At 44.7% G+C, this 23,139-nt stretch overlaps 1 protein-coding gene across 1 annotated transcript in view; it reads right to left on the bottom strand.

The window, feature by feature from the left end:
* Positions 1-22,301, bottom strand: part of CCBE1 (collagen and calcium binding EGF domains 1) — a 197,492-nt gene extending 175,191 nt beyond the window's left edge. The window contains exons 1-2 of the mRNA XM_019729297.2: positions 22,168-22,301; positions 21,648-21,728 (exon numbers count right to left, since the gene is read on the bottom strand). Coding sequence (XP_019584856.1) covers positions 21,648-21,728; positions 22,168-22,298 — 212 coding nt within the window. The 5' untranslated portion in view covers positions 22,299-22,301. The remainder of the gene's footprint in view (positions 1-21,647; positions 21,729-22,167) is intronic.
* Between the last annotated feature and the right edge of the window lie 838 nt (positions 22,302-23,139).

Below are 23,139 nucleotides of genomic sequence, written 5' to 3'. Positions count from 1 at the left end.
GAAAATGTTGACCACACTGGCAGTAATGAGAAGGTTGGTAGGATCCTGGTTTGGGGATTAGAGACATGAGTTCAAGAGAAGAGTGGAAAAAAAAAAGAGAGAGAAAGAGAAGAGTGAAACTTGAACAAAGGACAGGAAAAGAAGGTAACGAGGCCATTAGGTGTGGACATGGGGACTCTCTTTATTTGCACAGAATAATAAGTGCATTAATGCGGGCATAATCGGACTAGAACTTGGGGCCAAAGGCTCTAAACTGCTATTATGTACAGAAATTAAGAGGGAATATAAGATGGAGCAAAGAAGTGGTTGGAGTGGCTGTGTCAAGAATCATCGCAGCCACAGGTTAGAAGTCAAGAGAAGAAAAGATGTCAAGTGAAGAGTTATGCTCCACAAGGTGGTGTTTGTCAGAGAAGCCTGTCTGCAATCATGGCCTCCAGCAGTCTCATTCCTCTGCACAGGCCACCTCCCTCAAATCTGGGCTAGCCTGTCCCTTGCTTGAGCCCTCGTACACAGGGGAAATGACCTGTGCGAGTTCCGATCTTCAGTAATTTAGGCCTTCAAAGCTTCTCCCTCTGACTGTCTCCATCTCTGTATGCTTGGAAATGCTTCTACTGCCATGAAGGAAGCCTGTCAAGACTACTACCTGATGAGGCAGCAGGTGGAGAAGGTCGCTGGGAGTACAACAGAGGTGCTTCAGCTGGCAGCCAGCACCAAGGCCACCACACGTGAATGAGGCCATCGTGGATCCCCCAGGTCTAGTTGAGTGTCCCCAGCCCACAACACAGGGAGCAGAGTCAAACCATCCCCACCGAGGCCTGCCCAAATTGCAAACCCACAGACCTGTGAGCAAGAAAATCTTTCTTTTAGGCCACTAAGACTTGGGGTGGTTTGCAATGTTGCAACAGATGACTGATAAGAGAAGAAAATTCTTATCTTGTATGCGCACACACACACACAAAAAAAGGAATAAAGAATAAACGTCCACCCTTGGAAATACTACTCCACCATGGCTCCACCACTTACAAGTTCTGTGACTTTGAGAAAGTTGCTTGCAATGCCTAAACCTAAATGTATCTCATCTGTAAAATGAGGACTAAAAACAGTTTGTTACTCACAATAAGGCTGCCAATAGCATTGAAGAAAACCATATATATTGCTCAACACAATGAACACAGTAAGTATTCATTACATGTTACTTACAATTGTTACCATTAAAAACAAGATCAATAAGAACGTTTCTGAACATCACCAAAATTAATAAGTGTGTATTTGGCACTGTCCAGACAAATTTAATAAACACAATCTCTTCTGCTGTTATACATTAGTTCCATTTCTAAGAAATCTTGTGGAATGATCAACTGTGTTATAAAAATAACTACTCCCATAGGGAAAAGAGGTTTGGGGGTCTCAAAAGTTTCAGATTTATAATAAGTCATTTTCTGCAGGAATTAAATAATAGTTTATAGCTGTAAAACCTAAACATCCCTGAGTAAATCAAGCGTATAATCTTATCCAGGTTTTGCTCAAAAGGGCTTTTTCTATCTCCACTAAGACTTTCCTTTGTACTTTCTTGTACACATGCTTAGCTTCATCACCCATGGCTTTTCATAAAGCACAAAATGGAAACGAGGGTTAATCAAACTCCTGACATTAAAATAAATCGCAGCGTGGAATATAAGAATGCTGGAGAACCCAAAGCCAAACAGTCAGCCAAACAGCCCAAACCAATTGTCACCAACAACTTCTGTTGCTGTGAGCCATTCTAGTTCCCACTGAGGAAAGCTTCATTACCAACAGCGACAGCCTGTGATGGAAGCGAGGTTCTCTAATCTGTTGCATTTTATCCAATTTGTGGCGGCAAAGCTAATCCTGCAGGAAAATTTTCTGTATTGTATACTACCAAGGGTGTTAAATGACGTCGGTTAGTTCTGCTTATCTGCCATAATAATGATTGATATGTTCAATGACTGATTTCATTTGGAGCTATTGATGGGAGACACCAAGCAATGACTAACATCTACAGCAATTTGCCGCGTGCGCACACACACACACACACACACACACACACACACGCTCACACACACACACACACACTCTCACACACACACACACACTCACACACACACACTCACACACACACTCACACACGATTACTGAACTATCACGAAGGCTTACTGCCCCGAGTACAGTTTTGCTCTGAGCATCCTCACTCTATGTGGACAGCTCCCACATTCAAAAACTTACTTTACTCTTCCTACAAAGCTAGGGAAAATAACTTCCTTCTCTCTCTATTCTCTTTTGAATCTCAGTGACTGAACATATTACCAGCACTACTAAGTTCAAGGAAAGCCCCTTAGCATTCAGGAGTTGGTCCAGCCAGAGTGAAGAGACTGCTGCGAAGAGAAAGAAGGTTCAGATGTTCTCAAACGATTGTCTGGGCAACGAGCACTGTTTAAGCTGGACGATGCTGCTGGAGGAAGTAAACCACAGATGTGGGGATGGGATAAAAGCAGTAGGAACTCTAAGATGGTTAACGGGACCAAATAAGCAAACAATGCAATGGCAAATAAAAGTCAGCAGTATTTGGGTAAGACAAAAAGGGGAAGTTACAAACAACAAAAGCCAAAATGTACCTCTCCTGCCCCCCGCCCATGTAGGTAATCTCCTGAAACACGCAGTGGCAGAAACCAAAGCAGCAGCAGCAACTATCATACAGCATGCAGTGCCTGGAGAACATCATACCGGCCTCTAAACAGGCCTTCACCAAACCACCTGGCAGGACAGCAGCAGTCTATATTTGAAGGTCATTACAAGAACTGTTCCTGGGAAAATTACAATGTCCATCACAGGGACGATCTTTACCATGTTATGCATTGTTTTGTGTGTGTGGTGTTTTTTTCCAGTGACCCTTGGGTAAAGTTTTTGTTTGGTCTTAGGAACAGTTGTAGTTCTCCTGGGCGTTGTTCAGGTTTCACCTTGTGGACTTGTGGAACACCTTTTCTCCCTGGCTGCTAGAAAGCTCAGAGCCTAATGGCCGACCTGGCAAGTCTATGTATCTTTAGGGCGTTCGCTCTTACCCTCAAGTCCTGGCTCTCGTTCTTAAGTCTCCAGTATGGGGATTGGTTTTTTGGTCCTTTAAATTTATGCTACCTCCTTATATTTTTTGTATTATAAACTGCCTTATATATCTGGACTAGATCCACGTGTAAATTTAAATCCACAAATAATAAACACGGCTCTGTTTCTGAGGATGATCTGACTCCACAGTAACCACGTGTGTTCTTTCACCCTTTCACAAACGTGTCTCCTGCACAGAAAATGGACCAGGCCCTGGGATAAGCATAGGGGATACACAAATAGGGAAGACAGGCCTGGTTTCTGCCCCTACGTCTCGTCAGGGAAAGACACAAAATGAGCTACAAATTATTTTAAGTGCTGTAATAAAATAAAACAAGGGCCTAAAATGGACAACCACAGGGACAGGGGACTATACTTGTGGTAGGGAGTTTAGGGGACATCTCATTGAAGAGGTAACACTGTAAATTCTGAAGGATTGGCAGCTGGGATTAAGGTTTATTGGGTTGTTTTTATTTGTTTGTTTTAGTGAGGAAGAAAACCTGTTATCCAGGCAGAGGAGACAGAGGGGGCAATGGCTTGAGACAAGTAAGTCTCAAAACGAGGAGACTGAGCTAAACTCAGGAAGGATCAGGTACCATGAGGCGGACAGGCAGGGCTCCGATCACGCAGGGCTTCACAGCCTAGGGTAAGGAGAATAGATTTTGTTTCAAGGGCAATGAGAAGCCACGGAAGGATTTGAAGCCAGGGTTGGATGTAATCTGTTTGAAGGTTCAATATTTCACTTTGTGCTACATGGCAATAGATTTTTAAGAGACAGGATAAGAAGCAGTGAGAAGAGTTACAATAGTCCAGGCCAAAGGTGATAGGAGCTTGGACCAAGATGGTGGCAGTGCAGAGAGCGAGCCCAAATTTGAGTGTAGTTGATGAAAGGTTAGATGTAGAGGACGTGTGAAATGTGACGATCTAAAATTGTTTCTGGATTTCTGTCTAGGGCAACTCACTGGGTATTACAAGTGAGGGCCAGGGTTTAAGTTGGGGGGCGGGGGCGTAGAAACCATGATCTCCATTTGGATGTGTTATCTTTGAAATGTCTTAAAAACATGCAAATGGAGATCAAGATGGCAAGTGGATATACAAATTGCTGAAGCTTAAAAAATATCCCTCCCAAGACCCTTTTGCAAGTACTATACTATACACTCCAACAAAACAGTGGCGTAAATCGAGAAAGGGGGAAATGTGGGATCCAAGAGACTAGAATCCAACACCAGAGAGAGACAAAAATTTCTTAGCCTGACGGTAAAGGAGGCCCCGAGATCCCAGCAGGCTTAGCGAGGAGCCAGTCCAGATCAGGGTACGTCTCAAGGTTCCGGGAGGAATTTCTTCAAGAAGGTTGAAATGATAGAACACCTAATATATTTGAATATCTTGAGAGGAACTTTATATAAATGAGGGTGACTCTGAGGTTGGATTCATGACCCTGCATGTATTTTAAATGCAAAACAATTGAAGACAATTATGAATGACAGGGAAGGCAAACTACAGTCAAAGAAAGGAAAAGCACTCACAGCTTTCAGCAGAGCTTAGATGTCAATAGCATTTCCACAGTTCCACATAAGTCAGACAGTGAAAACTGGTCTATCCAACAGTGTCACGATGCCAAGATGGGCAGCAAATGTAGACAGTGGCTGATGACAGCTGAATTCTCCTCTCCCACAAGACAATGCCAAAACGTTTTAAAAACTGAGTTGTAATATAAGCAAGTTACTTACAGCTATAGAAGTAAAAACCAAAAGACTAACCTTAAAAATTAGAATACCACTGCTGTGGTGGGACAGGACAAGTTGTGGGCGGGGAAAGCCGGCTGTCTGTCTTCCCAGCTGTGAGTTATTTGACTCTAAACTAATTTAGATAATATTTAAAACTAAAGTGTAAGACATTAACCAAAAATGCAGAGAGTAAATTATACCATTGATTTTACTCTAAATATGTATAAACATTGAAAGTGCAGATGGAGATGACATCAGAATATTAAAAACAAAAGGACAACAATGATGGGTACCTTTCACTTCAGAATATTTAAGTTGCTTTTGCTTTTTTGTTTTTTTATATTGGCAAAAGTAATGCATTAATTGAGTGTCAGTGGATATAATTTTGCTACCAAAAAATAGTGAAAAGAAAGGTCTGTTCATTTGGGTTTACAGGGACCCTAAATACAAGTATAACAATAAATAAAATGTTAGCTTCCCTTTTGAAACTACATTTTCCTCTAAGAACACACCCCATCCATGGTATGGTCTTATCTTGGCAGTCAAACATATGGAACTGCCTTTGAGGTGAAATAATCTTATGATTAAGATTTCCCAATCTTATTGTGAAACAAGCAAATTGTTACCCCTAGGCCACCACCTCACCCGGAGTTCCCCTCTGTTACAGACAGTGCTACAGTGTGACATTCCAGGGACAGGAGAGGATTTCCACTGTAGACACTTTCTCAGAATTAAGCACACCTGTTAAAATGTAAGATCACTCATTAGCAGAGGTAGAAGTACTACTCGTCGGGGGCCGGCCTGGTGGCTCAGGTGGTTGGAGCTCCGTGCTCCTAACGCCGAGGGCTGTCAGTTCAATTCCCACATGGGCCAGTGGGCTCTCAACCACAAGGTTTGCCAGTTCGATTCCTGGACTCCCACAAGGGCTGCGCCCCCTGCAACTAACAACGGGCAACTGGACCTGGAGCTGTGCTGCGCCCTCCACAACTAAGATTGAAAGGACGGAGAACTGACTCTGGGTGGTGAACACACAATGGGATTTATAGATGATGTAAGACAGAATTGTACACCTGAAATCTATGTAATTTTACTAACAATTGTCACCCCAATCAATTTAAAAAATAAATTAAAAAAAAAAAGAAAGGACAACAGCTTGACTTGGGAAAAATCCTGGTAGTACACACTGTTCCCTAATAAAATCCTGTTCCCCTTCCCCAATAAAATCTTTAAAAAAAAAAAAAAAGAAGAAGAAGAAGTACCATTCGTCCATGAATGAATGCAAGAGAAAATAACTCCACAAAACAAACCTCCATTTATTTGGGGGGGGAAACGTTTAAAAGTAACATTCAGTTTGGGGTTTTGTTTTGTTTGGTGTGACAATGACATCTTGGTAATGTATGAGCACTCTACATTTCTTAAAAATGAATACTGAATTATATAGTGGTAAAATGACATCACGTCTGGGATTGGCTTTAAAATACGTTAGGAAAGAAAAAAAGGGACAAAGCACACAGTGCAAAATCTTGCTCATTACCGATGTTGGTGACGAGCAGATGGGAATTTATTTTCTTCCCCTGACTATAGCACAGTTGAAATTTTCATAATTAAAAAATACATTCTGAGGGAAAATATGGTCCGTTTTTCCTCATCTTCAAAAAAGGCTTAAATTTGTGTGTGTTTTTTTCCCTTTATGATTATAATGCAAGTAAAACACGTTGCAAAGCTAAGGCTGCAGTGGAGATTCACTTTCAACCAAATTACGGCCCCCAGCTAGTTAAAACTCTTTCAAAAGGAACATAGGCTAAAATGCAGACAAGGAAGGCTAACATGCAGACAGAGAACGTTAACAGAAAAAAATCATGCTTCTGACTAACGAGGAGCCTGTTGATCTAATGCAAAACTCAAGTGGGATACCATTTCGTTAAACTAAGATTGTCTAAACATGGAAAAGGATGCTAAAAAAAAAAAATTGGACAATTGTCTGGATAATGCAAGAGAAGCCTCATCCTTCTATATATAATTTGGCTGGGGGTTGAGGGGGAAGACTGTTGTCTCAATTACGTAGCTGACTGCCTTGTTGTCTCCATTTCCCCTGGCCTCTCTAAACAGAGCCAAATATGGAACCAGAACCGGGCAGCAAGACGGTAACAGTGCAGTGGGGCTGAAGTCTTTACAAGGGACCTTAGATAAATACATTCAAAAGGATATACACGTGTTGAAACGTAAGTTTGTAATTTTTGTAAATATAAGACACAAATAGTAAGCCCAGTATGTTAGGATAAAAGATGTGGAAAAAATTTATGAGAAAGCCCTCTCATCTGATGTCACCTTTTCTTCCCACTTTATTTGCATGAGTCTCCCCAAATGAAACAATTTCTCCTTTCTAGAAAGAGGGTGGTCGCCATGGGAGGACAGCTCCTCCCTAAGTGAGGAAACTGATACTTTACCCTCATTCCCGTTCTGTAGGAAGCACATCTGGAAAGAAAGCAATAGAAAGAAAAGCAAGCCAGTGGGGGTGGGGTGTCCTTAACACTTTTGCAGAATCAAATAATGGCTCCTGTGCTCACATGGCACTCACTGGCAGCAGAGAGAGGAGCTTGCTTTCAAAAGCACAGACCTGGAGAGTAAAAAGACCTTCTTTGTCCTCTTTAAGTAAATAACTGGGGTAAGAAAAACTACCACAGGCATTCAAGAGATGCAGCTGACCAGCTCACGGATGGCTATCCTGTTTTTAAGGCAGATTAGAGATAAGTGTGCAGAATGTCGCACAGTATCTTCCCAGTGGAGATGCGCTCTTCCTCATGTCAAGTAAATCCCCTGGGCTGTAAACTACACCTGCTTCCCTTTGCTCTGCTCACAGCCCCAGACTGCCAGAGCGAGAAGGAACTCCCCCACCCGCCACCACGGAGAATCAAAGAGAGCTCCAGGGTGACGGGGACCCACAGCCACAAGCTCTCAGAGGGCAGTGGCAGTGCATGTACTAAATAAAGCCCGTGTCTCGCAGGTTCCAGACCAAGCGCTATCTGATGACACTAGATAATTTCCTTCTGATTCATTTAGGTAAAACTTGATATATTTGAAATCTGCATATCTGAAGTTTAGAACCTGAACCTACCAAAACATCAGGGAGAGGACCCCCTTAGCACTTGCTAACTGCCTTATAAAGAGCTCTCCAGTGAAGAGAGGCATTCTGACTCATCCATACAATGAAACACCATGCTATAAAATACCATGCTATAAAAATTAATTAGCACTCTATGTAATAAGCATTCCTTACCTATTGTTATGTGAAAAAAGCAATTGCAGAACCAACCCACTTCTGTAAGTAATAACTCCAAGTATGTCTGTTAGCACAGGTATAGAAAGGTCAGGAAACATGCACTCCAGTCCCTTGGTGGTCATTATCCTGGAAGGGTGCAATTAGGGAGGACCCACAGTTCTAAATCACACATTGCTATGATGGAAGACGTGCCAGTGCAAATGTTACTACCATCGTCATCATCATAAAAGAGGGTAAAGTTTAAAAAATGGAAAATTTCCTTTCTTGTACCCCTTTCCCTGTAGGAACTGCAAAGCATGATTCCCCCTTTATATTCATCTGTAACACAGGTGTTTGCCCCTCATCGTTATGGTGGTTTTCTTTGGGAGCCCAGCACCTCAGTGGTAGAGTAAGAAGAGTGGATGGAACCTTCATCTGGTCAGGACATAGGGAGTCAAATACGGTCCCAGCATCATCCGGGACGTCACAAAAAAAAAGCTGCATCACATCGAAGATACACATAGCACATACCAACGTTAGGACAATCCAACAGAATCAAACTGTGTATAAGTGAAGGGATAAATATACATTCTAAGATGATACGAGTCATATTTTAAAGTATGGATGAGGAAATTGTGTTTGAAAGACAGCCAAGGAAGGACTCACTGTAGAGGCAGGATTTGGAGGGAGGGACGGCTTGAACAAACAGCTGGATGGCTGAGAGCTGCGGGGGTGGGGGGGTCCAGGCTGCAGCATCCTATTGGGTGCACACACACACTCTCCCCACCCCACAGCCCTAACTGCCCAGAAATGGCTCCAGGAGTGCCAAGGCCTCAAACACCTCCCGTGCGAGGGCAGCAGGGTGGCAGCCGGACTGCCAAAGCCCCCTGGGCCAGGCATCTTTAGCCTTCAGCATCCTTTGTCATTGACCTCCATGTGTTCTCCACAGATAATTTTCATGTGTGCCATGATCTGAAAATGTGCTTCCCAAACACTAAAGGTCTCTGGGAAAGGACCTGGAGAGTGGGGGCAGCTGAGGTACCAAGTAAATTGTTAGGATCCTTTCATGCCTTCACTTAATATCTCAAATATCCATTCTGATTATATCCTCTCTAATAGGGTATTACTCTCATTATGCTGTCAAACGCTGAAAGAACATGGAAAACTCAGAGGTCACTTAGGAACCACTTCATGTTTGCCAGCTTCCAATTCAAAGAAATCCCTCAGTAAGAACCTCAGGAGCACATCCATCCACAAAATGCAATTATATTTCCTTTATTTCTTAATTTATAGTAATTCTATTTCTATGATTTAATCATCATAATTGCTGTTATTACACTCAAAAGATGCAATGACATGTTTGTAACTACGCATTACATGCAGACATATATCTGGGGACTGCCTGGCAAGAGTCCATATGGTAAATATAGGGCTTGGATGATAACTATGCAGTCAAACCACAGAGAGCATTGTTTCATGTTGCACAAAGTTAATGCAAACCTACGAAAAGCCTTGCATTTGCTGGGGGCTGAGAGGTTCTCTCAGTCACCAGAGGAAGACTAAAAAGTTGAAGAGAAACATAACAATGGATGGGAAAAGACTCTCTGCCAGCACATAGGTTTCCCATCACACTATGTGGAAAAAAGTATGTTTGTGCTTGATGCTTGCAAGGAAAGAAAAACAGCCTGACACTGAAAAGCTTTCATTTATAATCTGCTGAGCCATGTTTATATCTTGGGAGACGGTTCATGTCGTGCAGCAACAAAGCAAAATATTTTTTGAAAAACGCACTTGAGGTCACTAAGTAGCTAGCTCCGGACACCAAGCTGAGCAGCTGCAATAGGAAATGAAAAGTGATGGAATTCGCAGCACGGGATTTAGAACTGACCCGCTTTGGAAACTCAGAAGAACTCTGCCTTTCTTGATCCACCTCGGCCCACTTCGTCACTCCCCTGACTGACCTCCAACCATCCCTCATTGAGCATAGGAAGGACATGCCAGGAGGAAAAGAGTGGGACCTAGCAGACCAGGCTTAGGATGGTCCCCCAACACAAGCTTTAGCTGTAAACTTCCCTGTTGGGGGGCATGGACCTGTAGCAATTGCAAAACAAGGAGGACAGGCTTCAGGGCCCCAGAAGGAAGAATCAGGCTGCTTACCCCTTTTTCCTGCAAGGTTTTCATCTTTGGCTACATACTGGAATCATGCAAGAAGCTTTAAAAATTCCTGCTGCCTAGCATGCACCTCCAAGAGTTTCCGATGTGTCTGGGATGGTCTACCTGGACACTGGGATTTTTTTTCTAAGCTCATCAGGTGATTCCAGCGTACAGTCCAGGCTGTGAATCACTGCCTTCAGCTTTCCAAGTAGGAAGCAGAGAACAGCCAAGTGAGAGCGAGCCCTGGAACGATGCAATGCTGCTCAGCAGTGCTTTTCAATCGGAAGGGCACGGAAACTCCCAGGAACCTCGTTAAAATGCAGACCCTAATTCAGTAGGGCTGGAGTGGAGCCGGAGCATCGGCATTTCCAATGCGATGTCTCGCTGTCAGGGGTTAGGACAGGTTATATCCCCCTCATCTGGCACCTTCTTGGAGAAAGAGGGTCCATAGAAGGGAACGGCACAAACAACATTATGGTTTATGCCATTTTGTTTATTTTTTGCAGGTATAGGGTAGTAAAAAGTTTATTAATCAAGGTGGATACACTCAGTGAGGGCAGATGCCAGGGGTCTTGACTGGGAGCTGTGGCAAGGGGCTTTCTAACCGAGACTAGGTCTCTCCTGCTCATTTCTATCTATCTACCTACCCTATCATTCCCCCCTCAAGAGTTTGAGACCCTGAACTCTTTTCAGAAAGGCAACAATGTGTCTCTTCTTTATCTACTTCCTGCTGAAAGGGGGCGATGTTATAGTCAGGGGTCTCATCCTCTTGCTGTCAGGAGGAAGGAGGCGTTGTCCCTTGGTTTATGCCATTTTAGATAAAATGGAATCTTTTTCCTTCTCCAGTGGTATTGCTGAATTTAATTTCATTGGGTAACTCAGGACAGCACCACCCTGGGGATAGAACATGTATGAAAAGCATCCCTTGAATTACATGGCCCCAGTGTGTGCTGGGTTTCGTTTTGTTGTTGTTGTTGTTGTTTTTGGGGGGTATGTTATCAGCTGAACTGTGTCCTGCCAAAATTCAAATGTTGAAGTCCTAACTCCAGTACCTCAGAATGTGATTGTATTTAGATACAGGGGCTTTAAAGAGGTCACTGGGTTAACATGAGGTCGTTAGAATGGGCCCTGATCCAATAAATCCTAATGAAGTGGCGTCCTTATAAGAGCAGGAAATGCGGACACAGTCATGTACAGAAAAAAGACCGTGCAAAGACAGGGAGAAGACAGCCATCCACAAGCCAAGGAGAGGGGGCTCACAGGGGATCAGTCTTGCCAACACCTTGATGTTGGACTTCCAGACTTGTGAGAAAATGAATTTCTGTTGTTTAAGCCACCCAGTCTGGGGCAGTTTGCTTAGGCAACCTGAGGAAACTAATGGGTGGGGGGTGGGGGGTGGGGTGGCGTTCTCATGTCTACTTCTGACAACGCGTGCGACTTATGTTTTCACCAGTCATTGCCAGTGGAATCGCCATCCATATTTTGAGCAGTCTTCCTTCCCTCTTCTAAATGCCTCTTAAATCTGTGGTTGGCAGGAAAGCCAAGTAACCACAACTGTCAGGCCTTTACGATGAGCCCAGTGGTCAAGAACAACACAGGTTCTGGAGCCAGGCTGTCTGGCTTAGAACCCCCACTCTGCCACACACCTGCTCAGAGACGCGCGTGAGAACTTATGTGAAGGCAAGCTAGAAAGGCTCCTGACACAGCGAGCCTTCACCCACAGCCAACCTGTGGGACTCGTCACCGAGGAGAGTACATGAAATTGCTTATATCTATTTTCGGCTCCTCAAAGCCTTCTGCAATACCTACTTTCTGGCATTTTCTTTGTGATATTCATTTTGGTATTCAGAGTTCTGTCCCTCTCGTCCCTCTCTCCCCCTCCATTGTCAGCTGTGTTCCAGACAGAAGTTATTGCCTGATGCAATGACCTCCACAGAAGTATGGAGTTCATATATAAAATTTCTTTTCTTATGTCCACCCAGTTAGGCCAGAACATCCAAGACTGATCTCCAGAATACTATCACAGGTAAATTAATATTAAAATCAATTTTTACGTAATTAAAAAAAAATCCTTCAACTAAGTTTTCTTGAAGTCCCCATTGACGTTATGTTCTAGGTTCTGACCTTTCAGAGCTGGAACTAGACTCCAGGGCACTTTTTGCAATGATCTCTTGTCACCCATGAACAGTTGTTGTGGTCTTGGTGGGTTCCTAGGAAACCAACCTATGCTCTGCCAGGCAATTTTCACCACAAAAATTTGAGCCATTTCTCTGTGGGAAAATTCCAAAATAAAACATGGACACATTATCAAGAGGTTGCTAAGTGGAAGCAAAGAGAGGAGTCGGTTGGAGGCAAAAGTGTGGCATGGTTTCTGCACTGGCTTTTAGACGTCTTGTCACCTCCAAAGCAACAGTGAACACATGTGTGCAACAGGTTAAAAAAATTGTAAGTCTGTCAATCTTTATAAGCTTAGCCTGCTTTTCTTTTAAGCTTGGTTTAGCTGAATCAGTAAAAAATGGCTGTTCCTAGGGTCAGAAGCCCCCATATAACAAACTTTTTTTTTTTTGACAAACTTTTTTTTCACCCAACTTCATATCCAGAAGATGCTCTCTTATCAAATTTTTATACCCATATTTTTTTCTTTGTTATAGCAGATACCACCTACTATGTTTCCCGGAAAATAAGATCTAACTAGAAAATAAGCCCTAGCATGATTTTTCAGGATGACGTGCCCTGAACATAAGCCCTACTGCATCCTTTGGAGCAAAAATTAATATGAGACCTGGTCTTATTTTCGGGGAAACACAGTATATCTTCCTAATATGTCAAGTGGTACATTCTAATATTTTCCTTCTTTTCCTTTCTTCAAAATACCATTAGCAGACTGTTTCTCTCCCTCAGAATATTTCTTTTTAAATCATTCTCTTTCCTTCTCTCCCACTTTTCTCCAGTTCTCAGTGTGAGAAGGCATCACTGTTTAGGAGTCTCTATGATCTGTATGGAACAAGAGTTGGCACTGTGAAAAGGCAGTCCAAATCTAAGTTCAAAAGTTTAATTAATGATATACTGTACATAACGCAACTGTGGGATGGTATGATATTTTTTTAGCCATATAAGGAAAAATGTAACGTTGCAACTCTAATGTAGAGTACCCTTCATTGCAAATGTGTTTTTCTAGATGTGTGCTCCTGAAATAAAATATATATTATTATTTCATTTTTGAACATGAAAAGTTTTCCCCTGTAGAAATTCAAAACTAATGTGACGTTTACAGAGAGGTGGCTTTCCGTCAACAGCATGTGATGGTCAACATGCAAGTCAGGAATTAAATATGCAATTAAGGAAGATGGAGGTCAGCCAAGGCAACCCAACAATTGCTCAAATGGCAAGGATGGCTCATCGTGGGAACATATAGAAACGCAGCAATGTCAGTACTTAACCACCTGCAATAAAATCCAGCTTCTTAAAAAACGTGCTGACAAGTTACGTTCATTAAGAGTATCACTTAGGGGTGGTGACAAAAAAAAAAAAAAAAAAATCCAGCTCAATAACTGGTTGATTCCTGGAGATCAGGAAACCAAGTCAGAGGTTCACAGGCCAGGAGCTGCAAATACAACAAAATGAGGCAAAGACCCAAAGATGAAGCTGACTCCATGCCCACAGCATCATCTCTGTGAGGACTCAGACCTGTGGACAAGGTTACAGATAGATGAGAAACCCACTCCTCGTCTCTGTATTAAGCCAGCTCTTTAGAAGCTGGCAAAGGTCCAGATAGTAAATATCTGAGGTTTAGGGGGCCAAACACGGTCTCTGTAGCATAGACTTTTTTTTTTTTTTTACAACCCTTTAAAAATGTAAAAAGCATTCATAGATCACGGGTTGTATAAAAACATGCCATGGACCCTACTTTGCTGATTCCTGCTCTCTACACTGAGACCCCCGAGCCAGGTCCTAGAGCAGAGGGACCTCCTGGCATCCTGCCAGCTCAGGCTGACAGCTGCCCCTGCCATTCCTGGAGGAGTAAGGATGGGGGCTTCACCCCAGCAGGGGCAAACAGCAAACACCTCACAGGAGTGGCCAAGAGGAAAAGGTGGAGAATGGATATGAAGGCTGAGACTAGATGTGGTCCAAGTTTCTGAGCTCATCAAGGGCATGGGAAGATGCTGCCCTTCACGTTTGCCCACCATGAGCAAGGAGGCAACATGTACACCTGCCCCAGCTCCCTGACACCTGCTACGGATTCGCATGGACCACACCTCAAGCTAGAAAGAGGTACTATTTTGCTGGGGATTAACATGTAGACATAATACCACTCCCCCCACCAAAAGAGGTTTCAGGATAGAAACAAATTGTCCACAAGTTTCAGATACGTTGTCACAGATGTATCTACAATGGATTATTCAGAGAATCAAAGGCTGTTGGAGCACTCCGCTTAAAGCCACTGTTGGAAAATATGAGGTGAGCTGGGCTGGGGTATTTGTCCCTAGTGAGCCAATTCTGATGCGCTGCCCACCTCAAAGGGCACACCCCTGGAGAATTCACCACACCTGTGTAAGGCTTTCACATTCCAACAATGCTTAAAAGAAACTTGTGGCAAATGCTAATTTCTTGCTAGCAGCTCTGCAAAAAAAAACTCTGGTTAGCACCATCCCTGGGTTCTCATGTCCCTGCTTGGAGCCGTGGGGTTTCTTTTACTGGAAGGATACAGCTGGGCCACAGGAAATATTAAGCTCTTAGCCCCCAAAATGTGACAATTAGATGTGTGCCAAAAATAAGTCTTAAAAATGTCCCAAAGGATATCTTTGGCGCAAAATGATTTTACTGAAAGACAAATTGAATTAAAATCCATAAATTCCATGAGAGCAGAGGTGGCGTTCTTTTGTTTTTTTAATCTGCGCTGGTCACAGATGTATTCTACGTGCCTAGAAACGGTGCTTGGTACATAGCAAGCTCACAAGGTATTTGTTGAATAAATGAAAATTGTTGGTAAACCTTTAAGACCAGAAAAAATGGCTTCACAGAAAAAGGAAGAACCTAACTGGGCAGAAAAGAAGCTGCAGATGTTATAGCTGTTTACTTTTTCATCCCCCAAATAAAGGCAACAAACTGAGACAGAATAGAGACCTTTGTTCTCCGGGTATTCTGCAAGCTCCCGATGTAGGCAGACGTGGAACTCACAAAAGCAGTGAGGGTCCAGCTGAGCAGCGGGGGGAGTAGGTTTGGGGAAGCTGAGCTGCACTGACACACACACTACTGATTGAAATGCAAGCTTTCTCCTGAGAAAAGAGAGTATTCTTGAATAAAGAAGGCACGTTTGCTTTTTCCGGGTACACCCACCCCAGCTTCACTTAGAAAAGATGAAATGCAGTTAATGTAGGAAGTCAGGCATCAACAACTTCAGGGACAATGAGTGGCAGCAACTGGACCCCGTCTCAAAGGACACACTAGTGAAAGCGCAGCCTTTTGTGGTGAGTCCAATTGTCAGTTGTTTCCTATCGCTTTGTGTTGTTTCTCGGAGAAGGAGTGAAAAGTGATCCAGAGGCTTGCCTTGGCCTCCACCCTCCACCTTCCCTCTCATCTAACACCTGTGCTTCAGCTTAAAACAATAAGAGGGTGTGGGAGGGAGATCCCCTTTAAAACTGCCATCCTCCCCATCCAAGCCCGTGTCTTCAGGGCAGGTGTCAGGTGGGCAGAACATCCACATCCTCTGCAGGTGTTATTGAATGTTCTATAAAATAGAATGTTCGTGGCGTTAGCTAGAATCTGCCAGAATCAGTCCTGTGACACATCAACTGGGAACCAATGCAAACCGTGGCTGTGTCTCTCGGAGATGTAGGTCATCTCTGGTTTCTAAAAAAAGCCTCCTTATGCCTCAGCTAGAATAGGAGGCATAGATGGATAGCAACTGAAGATCTGGAAGGCCTAAAACATTTAAGACAAATCTCATCATTCCTTCTTTGGACCATTAATGTCTTCATTCACTCAGTCATTCAACAATATGCATGCAGCACTGTCCAGGCACGGGGCCTAGCCTCTGGGGAAATGGTTGTGGCCGAGGGGACAGAGGGGCCAGGCCCTCACCAGGCTGACCGTCCAGTGGGGGAGAAGGTCTAACACACAGGGAAACAGAGGCTGCCTGTTAGGCAACTCTGCTCAAAGCCACCCACCCCTGTTCTGTTCCTCACAACACCTGTACCATTTCCTCCTTAACGTTAGGGTGTATGTAGTTGGTTGAGATGCAAATGCTTTCTGAGAGGGGGACTACGTGCCCTGTATGAGCCAATAATTATTCACAGAGCTGCCCTCAGTGCCTGTCCTAAGCTATGTTGCCCATACGACAGGGAGGCATCAGAAAGGAGCCCAGAATTGGGCTAAGGACCGAAGAATCTGATTTCTAGTCTTCTCTCTGCCAGTAAGATCCCTCCACAACCCAAGATCCTCTAAATTGGGATAGCTATGCCTCTGCTTGCTCTTATCGCCACACAAGTAGGGCACCGTGAGTAGTCAGGAGGAGGAAGGAAGCAAAGATATGTTCTTTGTAATTTTTTTCCCAATCGGGGCTACCTTACTTTGGAAGGGGATCCGAAAACAGCTGATATGTGATTGGTGCAAAAACACCCTCTGTGTCTGGCTGTGGTCTGAATTTGTACTTTCAAAAGCCTGCTGTAAAGCTCAAAACTCTCAAATAAGACTCCAGTGTCCACGGACCACGTACTCTGCGCCCTCACCATGCCAGACCTAGTGTGATGGAGTAGGTCTGGATGAGCGGTGGTTGTGGTTGAGCCCGTCTTCCATGTATCAATCCATTTAATCTTCACAGCAACCCTCTGGCTCCAGTATTATCTTTTCTTTACGGAGGAGAAAACTAAAGCAGCGAGATGAAGAAAGTGTTCAAGGTCACAAAACAAATAGAGCTGGGATTCAAACTCGGGCAGCCTTTCTATCGTTGTGCATTTCTGACATTATCGAACTCTTCTTTAGGGATTTAGGGACCTACCAGATAGGGCATTATCGAGTTTTCCCTCCAATGTAGCCTTAGCCCGAGTCTAGTGATGCTACTATAAATGGACCTTCTTGTTCTCCAAATTTCAAGTAACATTTGCAGAAATATCACATCAACTTCCAAGTTTAATAGGGTTTGGCAACACTGTTGTATTATCTCAAAGAAAAGTGAAAGTTTTTACATCTGCATGTCGTTACGTCCCATGGGAATATGACCTAAGCAAGAGCGGTGCCTAGTAAGACACCAGACTGGACAAATACAGCTGACGGTCTCCACTTGGAGGTCCATGAACCACAAGGCTAAAAATCACAGCTAATGAAACTTAAATACCTAACACACTATGTTAAAGAGCCATGTTGAAAAACGTCAAGTCTTCCTACCCACAAAGCCATTTCTAGCTGCTTCTAATCTCTTCCCCAACATTGACAGTATAGTATAGACTACATGACTTTGAGCTCAAACATGTACCATTGTACACTGATTAGTTTCAAAGGCCTTGGTCTAAAAATCAAGTCTCTAAACTATGAGACCAAGGATTGTAGCTTCTCCTTCTATGCTCATAAAATAGTCTATGCTCAAGACTATTTTAAGCTCATAATAGATGCTCAAATCCTTAATAGATCAAAAAAAGTTAATTAGGATGTTTATTAGACACCACCTCACTAAAAATTGGATGTTATTGACATTTCCTACATACATGTGTATTATTTTTATATTTAAAAAGCCCTTAACATCTCCTTTTATTGATATGAGACCCAATAAAGAAAAGGTAAACACCAAACCTTTGTTCAAAAGGTAAACACAAAACTTCTGTTCAAACTACATCATTTTGGGGGGGGGGGAATGAAAGTCGACTAGTGGGGAAAAGCTTTTATAGGCACAAGAAAAGTAATGCCACAGTAACTTTATATGCTTGGTTTGGCTATAATTCAGTTAGATAAATCTCACACCAATTCTGAAATCTTAACCACTGGAAGAAGCCTATGCCCTGTCAGATTATAATGCTGAGCAAATATGCACTGTAAACTTGTTAAGCTGTCATTGGCATTCATTCAACAAGTGTTTATTAAACTTTTGGTACTTGGCACGATGCACATTGGAGTAGAGCTTCTAAAGACAGACCTCTAAAGACAATGATTAAGATGAAATCCTACAAGGAAGAAAAGATACATGTATGAACCAATTTGGTGTATTAACCAATTTGGGGTATAATAATATAAAGTCAATTGTTTAAGAGGGCTCTCAAGGGCAAGTTGGTCGATCTTATACCAGATCTCAAGGGTAATTCAGAAAAACCACTGTGGTCACAGTGGGTGTCGGGAGTTTTCTATCAAACTGTCTATTGAATTTATCATTATCTGAATTTATAGTCTTCTTCCTTAGATCCCAGGATCTAGAAAGTTCAGCCTCATCTGTAGACACCTCTGGGATGATGAAAGGGGTCTGGGCTTTGAATCTTGGTTCTCACATGTATTAACTTTGTGACCCTGGGCAAGTTTACTTAACCCCTCTTCGTTTGGGTTCCCTCTTCCGTAAAATTGAGATAATAGAAATGCTACAGTGTGACTTTGAGGATTAGAGATAATGTAGGTAAAGGGCTCAACACATCGTAAGTCCTCAAATTGTCATTTACTATATCGTATAAAAGGTGAAAGTGGAAAGGTACTGCTTAGGTGAAGCCCCACAAAAGTGGGGGTTAGGGGGGTCCAGAACAGAAATTATTCTGAACCCCTCTTTTCTTCTCCATATCACGTAGGTCTCCATATCCTTTTAGTTTTAATGGCAAATCGAATTTATTACATCTACCATCCTCCTTTTAGTACTAAACCTCTCTTCCATATCCATGATTTTAAAAATAACTTTCAACATATTCAGAAGTGACTTCCAGAGTTCTTTCTCTTGTGCTAAAGCTGTTCACTCAAAGACATCTGGTAAAGAGCGGGATTCTAAGTGATCAGATAGCATTTCCTGAGCAGTAGCTCTGCTGCGGTACTTACAGCTTATGTAAGGGTCATGCAAAAGCTGAAGAGTCGGGTTTCCCAGAAGACTAGTTCTTGGTCTGCTTGGAAGAAGGTTAACTTGGTAGAAGGGCTAACTACTCACTCCATCTGCAGAGACCTCTGCTCCTCTGAGGACTTGTCTAAATGGGTTTGCACCGTGACCCAGGCTGAGGACCCTGGTTTCCACAGCAGAGCTTCTCCAGCTTTAATGTACATCTCATTAACCCCAAGTTCTGAGTCAGGAGGGCTGGGAGGGGCCCGGGTCTCTAACAAGCTCCTAGATGATGCTTGTGCGGCTGATTTCCAAACCACACTGGAAGTAGCAAGGTATCTACAGGGCCAGGACAACTAGAATTCACAAACCAAGGAGCACGCAGTATTCCTCCATTCTTGGGGTTCAAAATAAAATGGGGGAGCAGCAACTGCCAAACAACTGTGTCGAAGAAACTGCTAAGTTATGAAAATAGTGTAAAACCAATGGAGTGCACATAGAACTCTCGACTCCCATAAAGGAAGTAACTTAAAACCAAATTACTTCACCTTCACAGGGACCATTCCCATTTTCTCCATCTAAAAACATCCTCTCCCACTCCTCTCATTCCACAGAACAAAGTTATTTTCTCTGTAAGATATCTTTTTGTCAGCGCTCATAAGCTTTTTTTTTTTCAATAGCTGTCAATGAAAACACATCAAGACACTGCTAGTGTCTCTTGTTGAGGCTTGGTGTGACAGAAACTGCTGTCTTACAAATCTGGGGGAAAAACGACAGTAACAGCATAACAAATGAAATCAATTTAGAACACGAATCAGCCTCCCATGGTTCCTGAAAACTGGACATGCATTCTGTAACTGTCACGGATTTACGTACAGTCTGACCTTCAGGGACCGAACAAGTGAGCAAACCATCTCAGGGACACTTTACATGCTAAATTAGAGGCTTTATACTGCAGTGATAGGAAAACAATATGTCCTAAGATATACTGTGGTCATGGGGATGCAATCCCAGTGCCAGCACCACCAGGTCATTTCATCAGCTGGGTGACCCTGCTTACCCAGTTAACCTCTTCCGTCTTTACCTATTGAATATATTCCGTTTTCTTTCTCTAACCCTCACATATTTTTGTTTAGTGTTCACAGCCCATGTCCCAGAGAAGGCAGCCCTTCCCAAGGAGTGACTGTTGATTCACCTAAATGATCATCGTCATTCCATTGCCAGTGACAGAGTTTAAAAGCTCGGTTCGCAATGTAACTGATGGAGCATTTGTACCACTGAAGCGACCAGTCCTGGGACCACTTACACCTTTGAGCACACGAAATAACGTTTCTTGCAACTGAAACCATTATGGTTGATTCACCTGTTACAACCTTGTGAACGGAAAACCTTCCTTTTCTTTCAAGTTCACTTCTGGGGTTTGCAGTGGTACCTAGTACTACCCAATATTTACCTTGGCACCCCAAGCATGTTCTGTCTCTAGGAACCCAAATATGGTTCCTGGAGACAGAGATGGAGTCTGGTGTGTGTGGGAGTCTGGTGGGATCCCAGCGCCTTTAAAAACCAGGCAATTAATAAATGTTTAGGGGTGCATGCCTCCTCCATCCAGTGAAAGCACTGGAACAGAAGCCAAGAATTCAATGGTGAACACATATATCAACCCTCACCTCCAAACAGCAGGGAACAGTATTTCTCTCCTTTTGTTGTGAATAAGAACCACCTGGGGAGCATTTTCCCAACCACAGATTCCCTGGCTCTATCCAGGCTTAGTTTTAACAAGCACCCAGGTGACCTGCGGACTATTATTTTCAAAAAGACTGCTCCTCTTTTCCTTGTGGTTCAATGTGTTCCCTATTTTTTGTTTTCACTCGACACAACCATATCAACCGCCCACAATCCTACCCCCCCCTCCCGCCCCCGTCCTTTTGCCCAGAGGCCGTGACAGTTACAGTGTCCCGGCAGAAGGTCAAAAGACAGCCAAGAGCCAAGTATTCACTTGTTGACGTCGTATTTTCAAAACAAAACGCAAACGTAAAAGCAGCCATTCGTTTTTGCTATGCCTCACTGTTTACACCCACAATCCAATCCACTTTCCTTATAAACTTGCAATCTCTTCTCCTCCGGTTTCCGCCAGGAAAGTATTCCTGGGACCAGTAAACTGCCTCAGGATCTTAGGGCACAAACGAGGTGCAGACTCTCGGTTGCCGGTCGTTGCTCTGCCCCAGAAACCACACACAAAGGTTTGCACCACGGAGAAGTCCCCCCAGCACGTCCCGGCACCACCGTGATCCCCTGGTGCCGGAGCGCGCCTCCAAACCCCTTCTTGGCCGCGCTGGCGCTGCCTTCTCACCAGCCAGGGTGCTCGGTGGTGACTCGGCACAGCCCTGAGGCTTACCTGAAACACGTGGTGAGCTCGCCCGAAGCCTTCAGACACGGGTACTTGGTCGTGGCGATTCTGTTTTCTGAGCAGACTTCTCTACGGAAAAAGTTGGAGAAAGAACGTCGTGGGTTCTCCGCGGGGGAGCAGAGACCAGAGAGCGCTAAGGAGTCCCTAGCGCGCCAGGACAGTACATCTGCGTCCTCGAGCGCCGAGCAGGCGCAGGTCCCCGAGCGCGGACGCGCAGCGGACTGAGGGGTCCAACCGAGCGACCCTGGCCCCGGGGGAAGGAGGAGCTGAAGAAGCAGGACACTGGAGGACGGCAGGAATGCGGGGCGGGGGTATCACGGTGGGGCGAGCCCGGGCTGAGGGCGCAAAGGCTGTTACCCGGGAGCAGAAGTTTAATGTCGCCCAGGACAGTCAGGCTGCCCAGCGCGTGCCTGGCGGAGCGAGGGAGTGGAGGTCACTGCATAGGTAGGGGACACCGTCTGCACCCCGAGAGCGGGGCGCGCACCAAGCAGGGGTTGGTTGCGTTTACCTGTCGCTGTCCTCGGGCTTCTCTCGGTAGCTCCACGTGTGTCCCAGAGCCAGGAGCAGCAGCAGCGGACCCAGGCTCTTGCCCAGCTGCCCCCTCGACGCTCCTCCCCGGCTCGGAGGTGGCGGCACCATCAGGGACGCTCCCGGCTTCTTCCCGGTGCCCGAGTCCTCTCCCCGCCCTGCACCCGGCTCCTTCGCGGCCACGGTCCCTCTCCCCGGCAGGGGGCGCCGGAGAACAGGGGCGTTTGCGCCACCTGCGCGGGGCACTGGGGTCTGGCGTGTTGTGGGGCTGGGGGAATCAGGCTGAGTTGGGGTGCAGAGTGCAAACAACGCAGACAGGCAGGTGAACGCGGTGCCTGGCCCCGCGCGAGGGTGGCGGGGTCCGGGTCGTGTCGCCCGGGATGGTCACACCGAGTTGACAGGTTTGCTGGACTCGGCTTTGGACCGCGTCCTCCCTCCTGCCTCTTCCTGGGAGAGGAGCACAGGGTGCGGAAAGCAGGCGGCTGCTCGCATTTTACACCAGGGTCGCACGCCCAAGAGGAGGAGGAGGAGCCGGTTCTCACCCCGGGAAAAAGGAGGGGGAGCAGAGGGGTTAATAAGCTTTCTTCCTGTTGTCAGTTGATTTCTAAGGACCAGGGTCAGGATAACGTTTGCTTTTCCGCCTCGAGCGTCTGCACTGCGCTCCCCACTCCCCAGTTTTCTCTGAGCTGAATAGGGGTGGAAGGAGAAGTGGAAAGGCTACAGCGGACCTCCCAAACTGCCTTTCAAACCTGACACAGCACAACTTCCAGAGCGTAATCTGTCTCTGTTAAAATCCCCTGGAAGAAAGTCCTCTGCTGGCTACTTCATAACGCGAAGTCTTTCTGGGGGTTTAAATCCTCTTGCCCTGAGCTGCTTCGATGCTGTTTGAATGCCACGCACACATATGAGAGCTGGAAACTCCTGGAAGATGAGGTGAGACGCTGAAAGGGGC

Source organism: Rhinolophus sinicus, linkage group LG09 (genome assembly GCF_036562045.2).
Source record: "Rhinolophus sinicus isolate RSC01 linkage group LG09, ASM3656204v1, whole genome shotgun sequence".
NCBI lineage: Eukaryota > Metazoa > Chordata > Mammalia > Chiroptera > Rhinolophidae > Rhinolophus > Rhinolophus sinicus.
This window is presented reverse-complemented; position numbering and strand designations above follow the sequence as displayed.